The sequence below is a fragment of the Struthio camelus genome, chromosome 1, assembly GCF_040807025.1.
Source record: "Struthio camelus isolate bStrCam1 chromosome 1, bStrCam1.hap1, whole genome shotgun sequence".
NCBI classification, from domain to species: domain Eukaryota; kingdom Metazoa; phylum Chordata; class Aves; order Struthioniformes; family Struthionidae; genus Struthio; species Struthio camelus.
Window position 1 is genome coordinate 92579490 of NC_090942.1, and position 19502 is coordinate 92598991.

General features: G+C 37.9%; 1 protein-coding gene across 10 annotated transcripts in view; it reads right to left on the reverse strand.

Annotated features, from left to right (window-relative positions):
* STXBP5L (syntaxin binding protein 5L) overlaps positions 1 to 19502 on the reverse strand; it is a 194597-nt gene that overhangs the window by 19860 nt on the left and 155235 nt on the right. For 5 of the 10 annotated variants that reach the window (XM_009689641.2, XM_068957926.1, XM_009689640.2 and 2 more), the window contains one exon: positions 6627 to 6797. The exons of 2 other annotated variants lie outside the window; for them this stretch is intronic. In XM_009689641.2, the coding sequence (XP_009687936.1) occupies positions 6627 to 6797 (171 nt within the window). Of the gene's footprint in view, positions 1 to 6626; positions 6798 to 15763; positions 15815 to 19502 lie in introns of all 10 variants that reach the window. 3 more of the 10 variants (XM_068957942.1, XM_068957917.1, XM_009689639.2) reach the window with 1 other exon arrangement.

Here is a 19502-nt window from a genome sequence, read left to right on the forward strand (position 1 = left end):
CCACAAACAGCATAACCACTCAGCCATAATATACAAGGGAAAAATTGATGCAAAATTTATAATAGCAATGGTAAGAAATGCTGCAATACACAGCACAAGATATCAGTTTAGTCTGGTTCCCCAGGCTGCGGACTTTCAATAACATGGCCATGCAGTATTATATTTTCATGGCCTTAACTACAGCTGACAGGAATTAGGATAACAAATGTCAGCACTTCTCTATAGTTTCATGCATGTATTTACAGGCAAATACTGATTCAGGTACAGATAGATTTTGGAAGCCTTGTTACAGAAACAATAGATCAAAGTAATGGGTAAACTTCTGAAAATTATCCTAGAATTTGCTATATCTAAAAAACAAAACAAAAAAAACTAAAAAACTCACCACCCCCAAACCTAAACCAAAATCCAAAAAGAAGAAAAACCAGAAGCCACATACAAAGCTTCTTATGCTCATCACTAAAACCTCTGAATAAGAACAGAAGTTCAAAGTATATAGCATATATATAGTTCAGAAACTATTCATTTCCAGAACAAATTGGATAAAACCAGACAAGAAACAAAATAACTTATCCCAAGAACAGTTTTAGTTATTCTATATACAGATTCAAAAGAAACATTTCAAGTAAAAGGTATACTGGATCTATTAAAATGGAAATTGCATTGTACTTGCTATAGAATTTTAAATAAAGTCATGAAGATAATGGCTAACTATTCCTCAGTGGTTGATTTTGCTATCTCACAGTGGCATTTCAATTCAAGTACTCTATATCAAATTTTGACTGTGTATAACCAAATAAATGAAGCAAAAAACTGAGGTAAATATCAAAACAATTATTTTAAAGAAAACCTAAAAAAAATCCAAAGCTCCTGCCCTTAGCATTCTCAGAAAATTGCAACGTACCTCAAACCCTTGTTAGGATTCTTTGTTTGGAGACAAGTATGTAGCACCAAGACCTAATGAACAGGTCATTGTGGGTCAGTTCATCTACACTGAAACTCTTGATCAGAGTGGGATCTCTGCTGTTCTAGATGGAAATGGAGCTTTAATGAGTTTACTGAGTATGTAGTATTATTTCTGAGACTGAGGTGGACTGTGTACGATCTGTGCAACAGCACAGAAGGTAAGTCAGTTATGGGGGCACGTTTTCCTTGCAGAAGCTAAACAAAAGGTTAATACACTCCCTGTTTCAAGGTTTCTGCGAATGCACTTGCAGGCAAAACAAGGAAATAGCTGGAGCAGATAAAGAGGTGATCAGTGCAAATGGCTACAGCCTACAAGGAGGTCCACTAAGCTTGGGGAAAAAACACATTCCCTTTCCACAGGATGATATCATGGGAAGGAGTCTCTGTCAGGATCTTCTTGAGTAAGAATAATATGCATTCATGCATATTTTTTATAGCGCAGTGTTAGCTTGATAATCAAAATTGTAATTTACACCCTGTGTAAGAAGGCCTTATCTAAGAAATGTATTACTAACTCCTAAAGTCTCAGACTTACTCAAAAAAGGACTAGGAAAAGTATAGAGTTTAGGAAAAGTTCATTAATGGAATGTGCTATATTTACGGTTTTATTTAGAATGCACATAAGTTCTTACATTAGTGCTAGGAAGAAACAGCTTAATAAAGAGATGTGAAAACAGGATTGTTTAGAATCAATAATATGCTATTAAGAACTTGTAAAATTTTCCTCTTTTCTTGCTAAAATTAGATATAGAACATTCAGCAACTCCAGAGTTAATTAGTGCAGCTGTGACAATATTGCTTTTATGAAAGATACTAAAAGATACTACAGAAAAATATGTAACATTTTAAATAGCATAAACGGTATTTGAGAAATGCTGTACTAAATGTCCAGCAGCAACTATTGACAAAAATATAATCATAACAAGCTATTTGATCTAGGTACTAGTCTTTCGGGAGAAGAAACCAGCCTTTGAATCTGAAGTAGCAGTAATTTTTAGCCTGGAATAAAATTAACTTGCATTTGAAAACCTTGAGAGCTTTCTAATAAACTTTCTATATCAGATGAGGATGCTTGGGAAAGACATGTTTAAGCAATAACAATAAAGATTCAAGGCATAATCACTTTTCCTCTGCTACTGTTGCTTGGATTTTGAACTGTTCTTCAATGAACGTGGAATAAATGTCAGCACTTTATGAAGCTTAACAGTTTGCAGTATTTTGACTGGCAGAAAGAAAAAAAAACCCTCCATTTTCTTCCTAAGCTCAATCTATCTTTCAAAGACATTATTCAAAATGTTTTTCTACATAAGGAATCCTCCTACACATATAAAGAGGTGAGAGTCAGCAAAATATCTTGAAGATCATCTAAAAGGAAGGAAGTAACATCTTGAAGTCAGAAGAATTTACTGTGTAAAGGTTGCCTGAAAATACACTTGATGAAAATGCTGGAAATACACACGCTACTGTGCTAAAAGATCACATTTAAATAAATGGGCTTTGAAACCCAATGTGAGAGTAAAAGGGTGATTTATTATTCTAATATATATCCTATGATTAGTCACCATGTATTATCTTTTTAATCAAATCAATTAGCAGGGGTTGGAAAGAGGAGGAACTGGAAAAATTAAAAAATCTCCAAGTGTTTTCAGTGCCTCAGAGATAGGCCTGCAGCTTAAGAAAAGGTAAGAATCATTTACCCACGCACAAAGGCTTTTTTTTTTAAATGCATAAAAAGTGCTTAACTTCACTGAGCTAGCAATCTCTAATCAAAATTCTACTCAAGTAGAATAATAAAATCCTACCAAAGACTAATCTGAAATATCACCTCTCTCTGAAATAGCAAGGACATAAAATATGTAACTTTATTCACTACATGAGAATATGAACAGTCATTTCTTATAAATGCATTCATTGCTTATTACAGCATATATTCCCAATTAGCCAAGAAAGTCTTTTTTTTGATGAGGAGAGGGGGATTTGAAAGAGCCCAACCAGAGAACATTTATTCTAAGTACATTCTTTCTCAAATCTTTTAACTTCTCATCTTCCTTCTCCCTCACTCTTCTCTTTATCCCCAAGCTAAGAAACTTTTCAAGGATCAGATCATCTTCTACCATGGCATTGAATATAAAATCCTACAGAGATAAATGAAGCCACCTGCCAAAGTAGTACGTCTAGAAATTCAAGATGCACGAAGAACTGCTAATTGTCCATCAGTCCAGGCTAATCAGTTAGAGGAGCCAGAATTCAAAAGACTAATGCCACAGCCATTTAAAAAAAAGTTTTAAAAGGTTAGATAAATGGTTTCATTTCAATGGGAGAACACAAAGCATCAGAAAGCTATTTTACTCAACAGATGTGCTAAAGAGTGACCTGCATGTATGTTAGTGCACATAAACCCACATACTCAGGAACAAACCCAAACCATGCTCTATCATGTTCATGTTAACACAAAATACCTTGAAGACTCTGGACGGCTCTTTCACTGTGTTACGGTCATTTCACTGACCTTACTGAGAGCTGTGATACCATTTCAGTGACACCAGTGATACTTTTAAATACATCAGTTACATTAGTTTATTCCTTTAGTAATACATTAGTTTATTCCACATCCCTGAAAGGAGGTCAGATCACTATCTCGAGAAAGATGTATACTTTAATATTAATTTTGATAGGCATTATAATTAGTGGTGAGCAATACAAACTGAATCTTTCATGATACGGATATCCCGAAAAGCATCATGATGCCATCAAAAGTGTCACCGTACTCCTAAACTTTTTGTACACGAGGGTCAGTGGGATCTTAGGGGGCTGTAGGTTCTCTCTTGCTCCTGCCATTGACCCTGCTTACTGTGGGAGATGGGAGGGAGAAGGAAAAGAAGAAACACAGAAGAAGTAGGAAGTATCATGGCCAGGTTATACACAGTTAGTGCTAATATTGCAGCAGTATCAGCAGGCAACGATTCTAGTAGAGTTTGATACTACATAGAATCAAGAAAAATACATAGCAACAGAAACTATTGTGGCAGTGATATATTGTCCATCATGAGCTGTAATATGACAAGGGTACTTACCATCTTTGTATGGTGCACAAGGATATGTAGATGAAAGTGTTAGGTAAGAACTACATGTTATGATCATCACTGGTAACTAATCTGGAGGAAAATACGGTGATTACACAGGTGAAAATTTATCTTATCCATAGGATTTTATAAAGACCTCAGACCTCTCTAAATCTACCTTAGTAAAATATTCACTTATGAATCATTAATTTAATTTTAATTTACATTTGAGATTATAGATGGTTTAGTATTTAAATCGGATTACTTTTTATAAGTGAATGCTGGCGGATTACTCTTTGTCAGATGAAGTCTACAATGTGATTTAACATTTTTGCTGGTCAGCCTAAAACTGCATCTATGAAGAATCCACAATACTGTAACAATCACCCAAAGGCCAAGTTTACACTACAGATGCCAGTCAGCAGCCCTGTGTTTGCCATGCATGGGAAGATGTGCAATAGCTGCGCTAACAATGCTGTGCAGGTAAAGTTATATCAGAAAACTTGGGCCCAGTAGTTGCTTTGGTATCGGTAACACAGTGTGATTTCGCTACAGTTACAAGAACTTCACTGAAATAACGTTTAGGTATGTTAAAACATTCTAGTTTTACACACAATCTAAGGCAATGGTTGGATAGTCACTAAAGAACTAGCTGCGTCAATTGAAATGTCTCTACTCTCGGGTTTTGTTCCTGTTCCTCTGCAGAGAAGGTTAATGCTCCCCTAGTAAAGACAGTGAGACAATGTAACCCAATACAGAAAGCTGACTAAATTAAGCTAAATGATTTTGTACTTAAGCAGATGGGGACAGCTCAGACAATCCCTCTTCCACCACTGTCTGTTCTAGTGTGATTAACCTCTGGCGATGGGAGGTGACTTCTGGCAGAGGAGTAACGACTTAGACGGAAGCTGTTAACACCTGCAGTGAGTACAATCATTTTTGCAGAGAATGCCTGACCATGCCTCCCTGTACATCCTGTAGGTCAACGCTGCTCTTAAATCAAACGGAGAGAGTTGCTTGAGGACATTGCAGCAATCTTAGGGATATCAGCTCCATTCCAGCCAAGAACATAATCTTGGAGCCATATATACTTAACTAATATGCTTTCTGATTAAGTCTCAGACAAATAGACTGTATTTTCCTATGGTGTGATCTCACACTAGTCAGAAGAAAGGTTCAGTAAGAATTCTCCTATTTTATGCTGTCCTAAAGAAAAAAAAAATCAAGGATTCTAGCAATTTGCAGCTAGTAACAAAGGTATTTGCTACAATTTGCATTTAAAAATACAAAATTAGACACTTTGAGTGATATAATTCCCCTTTGCTCTGTCCCCATCAAGAATAGGCAAAATGGGTAAGTCCTGACCCCAGCTGTAAAGAACTTCTGTGCTGCAGGCACTTTTGCAGATAGTATACAAACACTCCTTGCAAGACATGGGGGTTAAGGCCACTGAGCTGCTAATGGCCTACAATATGTAGCATCACAGGGGTCTACACAGGGCTACAGCCAAACACTAGGCACTTAAGAAATTATCCTGCAACTTCATTAAATTAAAAATGGATTTTTAAAAGAGTTAACTATTAAAAAAAATATTTTAAATATTTAAAATAGTACATTTTATCACTTACTCAAATATTTTTAAATTTATATTTATTATTAAAATTGAGTACAGCCAACACTACAGTTCTATGTTTTTTTTTTTTAATATCATACTTCTTCAGTTTTTGATAAGCTGGAACTTTTCTGCACAGACAACGCATCCTTCTATTGCAGGAATATGGGGAAAGCTGAAAGCCTGGGAGGTAGGAGCAAAGCAGAGGGCACCACCAGCAGAGTGAGAACACTATCAGGATTGAAGGAAAATACTTTAGCTGAATGCTCCTGCTTAAACACTCCGCAGTGAAATGGCTGGTGGTGCTGGAATTTAAAATGGGCTTATTCTAAATTTCAAGCACAATGCACTGCCATGAGTGTTCCACTTTATATAGCTCAGTTAATTATTGAGTCTCTGCATTCAGGAAGGTCAAGATTTGAAGACTGTTTTTTCAAGAATTAGAGATAGAAACTTATTGCAAGTATAAAAATCAATTAGATTACGGGCTACATTTTTACAGTAAAGGGTTGATTGTGGAATTTTATAAAGTCTTCAGTACTAGTGAATAAATAAATATATACGTGCAAAGCCTGAACTCACATTCTAAAAATATCTTACGCATTTTCAGACTTGAGTAACGGAGACAACGAGAGTTTAAAATGTTAGTATTCCTGGCTGCCACAGTTACTGTACAGAAGCTGCTATGAGCAATCGCTTTTCTGGAACAAAGCACCTGACTGGTACAGGCAAGGGGACGACGGAAAGACTTGAGAGAGGCTTAGCATCCCGCGTCTCTAGGCAGCGCAGAGCTCGGGAGCAGGCTGGTTAGTAACGACACTAACACACAGGGATCGCTCTAGTTCTAAACAGTCAGATGAAGACAGCAGTTCAGGGCAATGACTAGGACAAGGCTCATGCTAAATAGAGAGCAACTTATTTGCTTTCACAGCTGGTGAGAAAGTGAAAAACCACAAATGCCTAGAAAAATGCTCATTGCCACCCACCTTCTGTGGTGACGGGGAGAGAAATCTCCATGCAGGCGGCAGACTGTGCTTTTCTAAAGGGGGGCCTCCCAGGCCCACGGCGATTTGCTTTGGTGACATCCGCACTAGAAAGTCGTTTTCCTGAACTGCAGCTCTGGGACGTTGGGCTTGTACAGTGACCATTGACATGATCTGGAAAGTGAATGCAAAAATTACTAGGTAAAGTGTCAGCGCCCCAAATTCAGACTGGAGGAAAGACAGAAGTTCTGATATGTAGGAACGGTCTAACCCCAATCCTCTGAGATAAACTATTTGTTTTATCAACCCAGTACACATAGGTAGGAATAACTTGTTATATTTTTAAGGTATATTTTGAAATTTAAAAAGGGACATACAACTGATGCATGTTCCTACAGCTGAAGATTGCACTGCGTTTTGCTGACCTACATATACAAGCAGTTTATCAAGATATGGATGGTAACACCGTCATCTCTGATGTTGTGTCTCCTCATAGATACCACACAGATTTGAAAACTATCTTTTCTTTTTGCTCTCCTAAATAATTGCAAGTGTAATTTATTACAAGATGGAGCTTACTGCTAGATATCTTACCCACCTGACTTGAAGATGATGTGCAGCAGGCATCTATGTTTGGGATGATTATAAGACTAGCCATAATATTGCTTAGTGTTTTATTCTTTTTATACCACACAGATTTAATTTACTGTTAAAAAAAATGACTACTGAAGAGGTGATATGTCTGCTACAGAGCTAAAGCTGTAAGGCCAAGGCTGACTTTGAACCCATGCCACAGGCTGTGGTCAATCAACACAGCAGGTATGCTGCTATCTGATAGGAGAATGAAATAAGGCTGCAGGAGATGCTGGCTATATTAGTCTGTTCCTCATCACTGGAAACAGGTCCTTTAAACCACAAAAATCCACTGAGCAATGCTTAGATCAGAGTTCAGAGCAAGTTGGACTGGATCACTGGACTACAACACATACTCAAGGGATACTTTTCTTCCTTCTACATTGGATACAATAATAGGAGGAGATGAATTACTGAAAGCAATTTTCCTCTCAACATATGAAAGGATATACGGCCAGAATTATTTCTGGTCTGCAGATAAGTCACGCTTACCATACGGAAAACAATTCACGTGCTATGTAATTTATATAAATCACAAGTAAAGAACATAAATTCAGATCTATGCAAGCACACTGAATATTTCTATTCAAAACAGTGGAAGCTCAATACTACAGGTAAGGGTAAACTTGGAGCTTCTGCCTTTATTTTAAATGTCAGGCCATTTATACATTTATATCTCAAAATTAGTCATTTAGATTCTGTACATACATATCAAACTCAGTTAATTCTCTTCGGTTTGTTTTGTATCCAAGGAAAATATGAATTTTAACATACCAAGACAAATGTACTTCATTGTTACTATGCCATTGTACAAAATCAAAATTTATTCCTATGTTTAAATGAGAAAACTGGCACAGCTCCTATACTGAATACAGCCTATAATGTACTATTGTATGTAATCTTCTAATTTGTAAGTCATGTCCCTTTCATGTGAAAGCAGTTTGGTCTTGAACAAAACAGGAAAGAATTGTTCAGATGTATATTTTAGAGAGCAATTTAGTATCTGTACTGCATAATGAAACAGTTCTATAGGAGACAACTTTCATGATTCTTATAATATTTCTTAATGCATGACTATTTACTGAGCTAACAGCAGATTAAAAAAAAAAAAAACTGACGTGGATGATTCATTCAACTTGTAGTTAGGGAAGTTTCCAAAACATGCTGGAACTATTCATATCTTTCAGTAGAAAGTCCTTAGAGATCAGGGCTTTGTTCAAGGGCACAGGCTGACTGTTCAACCTCAGCAACAGATACATCCTCATCCAGCTGTTTCCTTTCTTCAAAATTCAGTTTGTGTGAAGGAGTTTCAGTGTGATATCTAATTATCTCCAGGGGGATCCTATGAGGTGGTGAGGAACACAACAGAGTAAAAAGAATCAAATCCTATGGAAACATCAACAACATTTGAGAGTCCCTTTCCCTGGACATTGTACAGAATGGACACAATTCATCTAAGTCCCTACTGACTAGCACAAGTTTTAAGAGAAATTTTGCTGCCTTTCTTTTAGTATGCTTGTTTGTCTCAGCTTACCTTCACGGGCCCAAATTAAGCAAAAAATCAATACGATCTGAGCACCTAATTCCCTTTAGCTGTTTTGACAACGCCTTTCCAAATAAGCAAAGTCAGTTCCTGTGCAGAAAATAAATCAGACCTCATCCTAGAAGCTGCCAGGATTGCCTTCCAGAACTGAAGCTGGTGAAACGTTCATAAGTGTTAAAATATTGGAGGGAAGAGGGATTTTAGTGATCAGCTACACTCTTTTCAGTTCTGTTCTTCCAGTTAGATACATTTATTTGTCAAAGGTATACAACTAGCAGCAACGCAACTCTTCAAACCTTAGTAGAAAATAAAAGACTGCACAAAGACTAGTATAATTCTGAGATGCATGACTGCAACGTTTTTGCTGAGAAGCTGAGGAGAATGAACAAGATAAAACCCACCTCCCAGTTAAACTAGGGCTGTGCCCTACTGCAAAGTGATGTTGCGTCACAGTACAATATTCAGCTGGGAATCTCAAACAGCCTATTTCCCCGCAATAGGTACGTCTTCAAAAAAGAAACAGTTGGAGGGAAGGCCCGTGTGTGACATCAAATACCAGGCAGATGATGAGACTAAGAGGAACTGAGGAATTAAAATATTTGTTATTGTGAACTAGAGAGAACCACTGGCGTTGCCTTGGGAGAAATGCAGTGCACGACATGACAGCAGCAAGCCTGCAGGAGAGCCTCAAATCCAATCTTTTTTTTTTTTTTAAAAAAACAAAGACTATTACACAGACATAAGGCATATGAGGTATATACATGGGCTAATTTTAGTTTACACTCATTAACATGTGTGTTATATAACCTGCATTTTCAAACACTGCAGTCGTACGTCTGCCTCACACTACTCAGTGATCTTTGCAAAAAGCAAAAGGAACCAATAATACACCAGTGAAAAGCTGAATCTCTGTTAAAACAAAATGTACTGAATTGTCAGTAAGAAAGGAGGAGTGTGCTTTTGCCGTTGCCGCCTAGACCGTTGTATTGCAGCGGACGTTACAAAAACAAAAAAGGACAAGAAAGACCTCTTTTTCCAGTTCTAACAAAGTGATAAAGTCACACAGAAAAAACTAGCTGAAAATCACTTCTAACTAATGATGTGAGAGAGGAATGACAATATCACCCTATTTTAGAAGGAAACGATCAATAAAAGAGCAGGTAGACGGAGCAGAGAGCGCTGTTTTAATATGAAGCAGGAAGATCCACAAAAATGATCGAGTCCCAGAGAATTTCCTCAGCAGATGCTGAGGATTACTATCTATGCTGCTAAAGGGAGGAAAAGCCCATCTCTTTGCACTATGGGATTTTCGTGTTATCAGTAAACTAGATTTTGATTGATAATTATGGGTGTGACTAACACCCTTTTTCTTCACAGCAAAAAAGACATACCCTTAAACTAAGAAAAAAAGAGACCTCATAGAGCTGTACAAATCACTGTACAGGACAGTCTCAGGTTTGCATAGAAATTACCAAACTTCTTAATTCTTCTTAATTGAAAATCCCTTGCAAAGCCATGATCACAATTTTCTCTTGTTGCAGTTCTGTCAGCCAGGCAGGGGAGAAGGTGCAGGCCCTAGCAGAGGTTGTTAGTGCAGATGTTCTGCCCGCAAACGTGCATTATTACCATCATGCTTTCATCAGTTTGAAGAGGAAGGATGAGTTACCCTATTGGCATCTCGCTAGTACATTTAGGTCCACAGTATATGATGCTGTCGTTATCGTATACTGCCTGTACAACATAATAGTGTTCTCACAATGGTAAGGAGCGCCTACCATACACTTAATCCTAAACATCACCAGTTTCCTGAAGACAAGGTGAACAGATTTATTTTTCAGAGAAATAACAAATATTTTCAACCACATCCCAGTATTTTAACTGTACTAGCAGCAAAGCATGTGTGTCGTCACTGATGGAGCCCCTCACAAACTATTTTTGCCAGCACTTATGAACAACGAAACCACAATACAAAATAAACAATATCTAAATGAGAAACAGAGAAGATATTATCGTATGGCATAATATCACCTCTACATCATCTCAATAAGCAGATCCTGTCATTTTGAATTTAAAAATAAATCTAGCTTTGTTTTTTTGGAATGCTTCAGATGAATTCTACTCCTTGGTTTCCTCTGTCAAATCTCTAGTGATCATATAACATCACGCTACTGGACCCTTTTTCTCAAAAAGTGCAGATCGTATTGATTTTAAACATTTTGACTTTTCATTCATATTTGGGAAGATAAATTTTTCCCTGAAAGTCTTTGTTTTTAACTGGAGGTTAGGAATTGCTGAAATAATTGAGCTAGCAATACTGCTCTCATTTGTAATGCCTCTTTAGTGCTGGCTTCCAGATACAATTATTGAAACAAATAGCTACTGAAACAAGAAAAGACAGAACATCAAAGAGTGCAATTTTGTTTACCCACAGGAGAACACATTGCAGATCTTTTCAAATCTGTTGGCATATTTTTTACCTGGAAATCTAAAATGCCTACAGGGTTATTTAACATTCATAATTTTTTGTTGACCTATACCTTAACTTGCCACCTCAGCCTAAGTTATACACAATTTTTACATCATTATATCCCGAGAGAACTGAAGCTGGTAGCATTCTATTTTGCAACGTGATCAATCAGTGATGCACTTGTTACTCATAATTATTTTGGGTGCAAAAATTTGGTCTTTGTCCAAAGTGTCCTTGGTGGTGTGCCAGTATAATTTACAGGAAGAACAGCTGTTCCATAGATGTTAATACACAAATAACTTGCTTGCAAATACTCAATGGAAAAAGGCACAGATGTGGTCAAACACGGCATTCCAAATATAATTAAGCTTCCACATTAATTTTTCTGCAGCAACCAAACAATTCAAAAAGAATACAAATTTTAGTCAAACCTTCTAATATTCTATTACAATTCTTCTAATTCTAATAACATTCTTTTTAATCTAATGAAATCCTTCTGTGCAGAGACCACAGAATACAACAATATGTGTTTGTATGTTTTGGAAAAAAAAAAAAGGCTTACCTTTGAGAGTCCTCAGTGAGGAGCTCTTTATTAAGTAAAAACAGAGAACTTGGGAAAAGTGAATATCTATCATACTGTGATCCTACCAAACGAGTGTCAGTTTATCATTATCAGCTCTTAAATGTATGATGATCTTTACTGCCTATTTTGCTGTTCAATAACAAAGAAATTAACCTACTTTTCTTTCATGACTAAATTTGCCTATATCATTTGCAAACATTTTGACTAGAATATCATTTTAAGTATGACTACAGCCAGCTGTTATAAAATCCATTATATCATATACTGGCAGTAACCAAGTTTCACCATTTTCAGATGGGACTTGGGTCTAACTCCCTGTGATCACATGGAAACATTGAAAGATTTTAATGAAATGAGTAGAATTCCTTCCTAAGAGAAAAATATCAGTTGATGCTTAAAGTGTGGGTTGAGGTAAAGCTGGAAAACTTTATTATAAATGCAGCTATATAGGTCCGGATATATACCAGATTCTCCACCTGATTAAATGCAGTTAAGATTATCCCCCTACTTTATTTCTCTGCAACAGTACGTGCAAACCTAGATGATCTTTTTGAAAACAACATGAGGTTTAAAAATAACAATACCATCATTCAGAGCTGCATCTGAATGAGAATAGTAAAACTTTACCGCAGATGCAGCAACAATGCTGCATCTTCCCGCTGGCCAACCCAAGTAAACCTTTGAGCTACCACGATCTGTAGTAGCTGAAAGTACCAGGAAGTTTCAATGCATCCCCATGTACAGCATATTCTAACGTTTCTGTGTGGAGATACGGCATACGCAGACGACAAGTTCCTCAACCAGGATAGGTAATAACCACTACATCAAAATAAAACCACGCTGAGATCAGCTTCATTATCAGCCATACAAGGGGCAAACTGAAGTCCCAGAGTACCCTCAAGTCATGAAAAGCCTATACAAGGTGTATCCAGCTGCCTTCAGTCATGGGATCACGTGTTATTCCCTTACACACTAGCAAACTACTCCTCAAGCAATTATCAGTACTGGTAGCACCTCCCCCAGAAATAGATTTAACCTCTACTTAGCCTCTACTATTTTAATTCAAAGAAAAGTGAAAGCAAGGACATTACACGGTCCAGCTCCCAGGAGGGGAGCAGAGCCGTAAGCTGCCAGACAGTAACGTATTTCCCAATTAGCTGCAGTCAGCGCTGAAAGAAGGTGATATATCGGTACTCTTTGAAAACCCGTGACCCGGAGCCAACAGGATGGACGCACAGCATCTTTTCATGGGAAAGCAGCGCCCTGCCAAAGACCTAGCATGGGCCAGAAAATATTGTTATCCACTGGATATTAAGACTATCGATACAATCTCAGGTAACAGCCAAGTAGCAGATAAATAATCTATAAGAGCTCTACCAGGGTGGCCAGGACGTTTTGGAGTAAAAATAGATGAAATGCAGACATTATTCATCACCTTGTCCAGGAACTCTTATCAAAACGTAGCTCCTCACTTTGGTGGGGGGCCTTTTTTCCAGTGATTTGCAAAACAAGCTGTCTACAATTCAGCACAGTTTAAATGGGTAGAATAATTAAAGGGAATCTTCCACCCCTTTAACAGCCATGAAGCAGAATTAAAACAAGTTTTTTGTTTTATTTATTTTTTTAATCCCTCTTCTGCAGTTGATTTGCCAGCTTATACACTGAGTGCTGCTTCTGCACGCGCTATCCACAGCAGTCTATCAGGCTCACTGATGTTGATAATATATGAGGACAGAGTATCTAAAAACTGCGGCAGTGACAGCAAACATAATGCTTAAGTGACAATTTGATACTACTTCTCAGTCTGCAAGAAATTTTTGAAATTAACTGAGCTCCACCAGCTTCTGTAGGCCACTGAAACAGGCCTTCCCTTATTTCGAGTTTATACTGAACTTGTTCTATATTATTCAAAAATAATGGATACCGGCAAATAGAGGAATAGTAGCAACATGACTGTTTTCAAATCATTAATCTGCAAACCCGCAGTTGTGATACTGCATGTTTATTCCTCTCCTGTCTGCCTAGCTCCAAAGGAGGGAGCTTCAAGAACCTCCCTATATATCACATATTTAAAATGGATCATTATGCCTTCTATACTCTTAGGCTGAATTTGTTTAACCTTTTACAGCTTTCCTTTTGTACATATTTGACCTGCACTCCCATCCTAGTTTTTTTTTTTTTTTAAATACGTAAATCTGCTTCCAATTTGTCAATATATTTTAGCTAACGTTTATGATATCATCCAGCCCCCTCAGCATGATTGCAAGAGAGTTGTGGATAAGGCTATTTTTTCTCTGATATGTGATTTGAAAGTTCTCTGTCTCAAGACGTTAAACAGAATCAAATCACAATTTTGATTCCTCTATTATACAGTAAAGCCCTCACTGCTTCAGTATACATTGTTTTGTTTTTTTGCTTTGCTAAATACCATTTTTTTCCTTAAGATTCAGGACTTTCAGATGTGCTAATGAACTGTAAATGTATATCATGTTATATGCTCCTCATTGTGATCTTTTTTAATAATAGTAACAAAAAAAAGTCTGATTTTATAACATGATTTAGCCTAAGATCATATTCTATGATTATTTCAAAACGCTATATATTCACTTTCCTTCTTAATAGCTGCCCGTTCAATTAGTGATAAAAGTTATTTTTACAGGTCTACAACTGCCTACATCACTCCTTTTTACCTTTTTGGAATATCAGTACTGTAATTTTCCACTCCAAAATTTGCTAGTGCATTCCTGCATTCAGTGATATTTCTCAAATATCATCGTTAATGATGGAGTAAGTTATTTCAGCTGAATCAGCTGTGCACTGAAATCTGCAAAAACTAGACTGAATTTCTCAGTTATTTTGCAATGTTTCTATACTGTCTTTATCAGGAGTTGTTAGCAGTTTTCTAAGTTGCTCAGTCACTCATAATGTGGAGAGCATATTTATTCCCCTAATGCTTGCCTTGGGGACCAGTGCTATGTTGGTTTGTACACACATATGATTCCTAGTGACAGAAATTAAGTTCAGATGCATTATGCAAGAATATGACTCAACTTTATTTTCTATCTCTGAAAAGACACTCAGAGTAATGAGACAGGGCTACAAGGCTTTTTCAGTCATCTTACACGAGAAACTTCCCATGAGAGCAAAACCAGAAAGGACTCCTTGGGACTGAGAATATTTAAAGTTAATTATAAAAATCTTTGTGTGAACCATACATTCCAGTCCAAATGCCAGGATGGATGCCTTTAACACGGATATTTAAGAGGGCATGATTTGCCCCAAACATTTTTAGGTTATACAGTATCTTAAATTTTCACTTTAGATTTTCTGTGGTGAATTTCTGCTCTTGCTATGTATTTCCACTGAAATATTAAAGAAGAGTTGAGGAAGAAGTTACAAGAAACAGTGTACTTAACAGTTGGCTGAGGTAAGTCTCAAGGAGAGTTTTGAGATACAAAGGATAGACTTCTGACCCGGTTTCTCAGAAGTTGAAAGACACCATAAAATAGACATGTTTGTTTAAGTGTCTTATGAGTGCTGTGGCACGGAATTTGTACATCAAATAAAGAAAATAGACTAGCGCATGCACTGGGTGTTACAGACAGAGATAAACATCACTGACAACCAGTTATAATGGTTCAAGCGTGTCCAAAGTTCTGGAGCCATTTCATAATAAAATACTACACACCCAATGTGTAATGATTGGCCAAATGTGTCTACATGACATAAATGAGCATTAAACAAGCAAAATTCTGAGAGCTGCCAACAGAACTGTATGGGTTAATAGGTGGTTTTTAGAAAGCCTTTTCAGACAAAGCCTCCAAGGTTATTGTGTTATCTCATGAATCAGTTGGTAAAATGCTTTGCCAATGAATGTAAAGAAGTTCAAAGCTGTTGGCTTTTGCCTACCGTACCAAGATCAGTCTTAAGATCTGTTGGCAGACTTAACTTTCTTGATCCTTTAACTGGAACAACAGAAAAAGGAGAAAGGTAGTTGTTAATAAGTAAGAAAGCAAAAGTAGCGAGGGAAAACAACATGCCATCTTCTGATTAATACTATTTTGAAAGTTTGGAAGCATATTTTTTTAGCAGCATATAAAGGCAGAATTATTGTTTAAATATTTTCATGTACCACCATCCAGCAAAATAAATGTAACTGAACAAAGAGGCACTGGAAAAAACATTACTCCAGCTCTCACAAAGTGAATGGTGTTTTACATAGCTTTGGCTGTGTGCTGCAATATCTTACCTTGTGATGACAGGAAGGATGAAAAAGCAAATGAGATTAAAGCAAATATTGCAAATGCTGGTCGGGCAGCATATCACAAATATTTAAACACCCAGAAACCAAGTTAATAAGAGGGTGCAATGAAATTATGAGTTCTGATGACATCATATCTCAAGACATTATTTGAAAAAGAGAGGGCATATTGTACAGGTAATGGACTCAAAACATATTATTGTACATATTATGGAAAAGAAGACAATGCACAGAAATGAAATATCAGCTGTAGGATAAAATAAGGCATTATCCAGACATAAAAATATTACACTCTTTCTTAAAGATTTAATTATCTGTATACTAGTTAAAAAATAAATCTATGATTTTGCTTTTGCTCAAAAATACTTTCATTATTTTACACTTGAGCATATTTTTAAACAACGAGCACCAGAGAACTGAAATGAAGCATGTCTTGTAGCAATCAAAAGGCCTTGAATTTGTGGGAAAAAAAAAGTCTTAAGAAAACATTTATTAATTATTCAGAAGACTTCATTTCCAAAATGGTTCCTTCATGTTACTGTCATTCATCGTTTTTTCACATTGTTTTCTGGCTTTTAAAGCTTACTCATACTGTAGGTTAATAAAAGTGAGCAATGAAGTATTATCTAATTATTTTATTACTTCTGAAGAAATACCCACATGATAAATACCACAGTGGCAGGAACACTGGGACATATAAAATAAGGAACAAGTCATTTGCAAATGCTATTTAAGAAGCTTTTAGGTCAGAAGGATGCCCAGAACAGTCACTTAAAGCTTCAAGTCACAGAGCCCCTAAAAGAAACTGAAGACCCGTGTTGCAAAATGTCAAAAGCTACAAAATCTATAATGTGGCAGAGGAAAATATCAAATCACATCTACACTAAATTGTATTTTTTTGGGACAGGGATGTGTAGGAGAGCCCTTCAGGCTCTTGAGCAAGGTTTTGGTATCAGAAGAACCAGCATAGCGCTCTCAGTAACCCTTTTATTGCTGTCACTATAGCTAGATGTTTTAGGATAAGGTGAGGAGCTCTCCTCAGACAACCCAAAGTCAAAATATGCATTACTAATAAATGAAGATCATCTAATCAGGATAACAAATGTTAGGCTCCTACATCCGTTTTAGGCACTCACCCAAAGGGTGAGCAGTTGTCATACACTTTCAGGCTCATAAGGGAGAATACTGCTCTAGAGGAACAGTGCTTTCCTATAGAGGAAGAGAAAAAAGCAGCACCTGTGATATAATCTCCTTTTGTTTTAAGGAAACAGCAACATATGGCCTAACCAGCCTCCTGAGAAAGGATTACTAATTTCTAAGGAAAACTGTAGGCCATTTCGCTCTCAGACTAGGATCTGGATTAGGCTATTTCAGAGCTGTAAAACCTAGCTACATTTGACACTAAGGAGCCTTACTAGTTAGTGCTTTCATCACAGAGGTTTCAAGCTTTGTAAAACGCTAGTTTAACACCTTCTATGTTACAGGTATTTCTGTAGTACCAGGATTACATGTCTTTGGCTTTATGCCACAGGTGTTACCAAATTGGGGCATACATACCACGGAGATATGTCTGAACTGGAAGATTGCAGAAATAGCTCCCAACTATTCCTGTGCAGGCTCTTAGTGGAGATACAAAGTAAGCACTTTCTGATTCCTCTCAAAGACCCCAGATAGGCAAGATTTGGGGGCTGCCATGGCTCCAGGTGTACCCTACTGAAGGCTGCAATCTAACACTGTCTCAGGATGCTGAAGTGACTGAGGCTGAGAAAGAAAGGGAGTGTAAAGCTCATGAGTTGGGCTATGGGTACAGGGACAGTGTGGGCATCCCAGCCTGGAAAAAAACTGAGAGAAACAGGGGCATGAGCTTAGAGTTGTTCTTTAGAGGGAGATGTAGTAGGGAATATAGGCAGTAGGGGGATAAAGGACAGAGAAGCATGGCACTGGGAAATGAAGGAAGTACAGCCGAGGAAGCCGAGAGTTGCTGCAACCACCATGTCCAACACCAGATTTGGAAATTATTGGTGTAGGACACGATTGTGCTAAGACCATGTTAGCAGAGCATGGACCACCATCAACAAACCAGACTTCTTAGGGTAAAAAACAAAAGATTGAGCTGACTGCTTTCATGTTTTAAGTGATTAAAATTGTGCATAATACTTTTTGCATGTATAACTAACATTAATATTAAACTGATCAGGAAGTAGATATTGCTATGTAACCTATTTTTAATATCTAAATCATGCGTATCTTACTCGCTCTACCTTTATTATAAAGACGGATCACACTTAGTGAGGCTGTCTTGCTAAGAATGAGCTTTTGAAAATCAATTTAATTTAATAATGCAGTAAAGGCTCAAGAGAAGAGCAGAATCATTTAGCATCATTACTTGCTTGTGTTCATACTTGAGGCAGCCAGCAGAAACTGTGATGCTACAGTGCAAGGCACTGTATAAACACATAGCAAGAAAGCCCCTGCCCAAAAGAGTTTAATGTCTTAACAGTCAAGCTATCCAAAGGAAGGATGAGAAAGAGACTCACAGAGGGTAACTGCGTATGGTCCGGCAGCTAGCTAAGACAAGAACCCAGATCTCCTGACTGGATAATGTCCTATTTGGAAACCCTATGGTTCCTATTAGCCCTTCAAGGAAAACGCCAAGGCACAATCAACACACAAATGTGTGCTGGCAGCTATGGCATTTGGTTGTGTGCTCCTCTTAGCTCGTACAACAGGAGCGTACTCAGAGAATTTCATATTATTCAAAGAAAGGTGACTTCATAGGGCTGTTTTTCTGCTAGACAGCTTCAGGCTCTGTAACACACCAGGCCTCATATTCAGCTGCTAAAACATGGATTTAAGATCCTAATATTTAAATACCCAGTTAGACAATCAGGCTCTCTTCATGTACACTGCAAGGTCCTGCAGATCTGGCTACTGGGGCTCAGGGCCAATGTATGGACAGCACAGCTGGGGCTGGCCCCCTTCCCACAGGATCTGCTTTTAAGCTGAGCCGCTACTATTTGACCCCTGCCCGAGTTACGCTGCAGCAAAACCGGTCTCCAGCCCCACCACAGCCCTGCTGCTGCCTGGCCACAGCCCCCACCGATCCGGACCCCAACCCGTGTGCTGATGTCCCAGATGAGTCTTGGCCTGTCCCCATCCCCACTGGCCATTACAGTGCTGCGTTGGACCCTGGCTGCCACCCCTGGGCTTGCCCTGCTCCCTGGATTAGGTGCTGCGGTGTGGAGCCCTCGTTGGGGAGGCCCCCGCCGGACTGGCACAGCATCGTGCTCACCTTGTGGCTCCCCAGCCCTTAGGGAGCAGTCAGCCCTCGCTGCTCCTTGACGCGCACATCCCTGCTCAAGATATTACACGCACATTAATTTATCTGATCG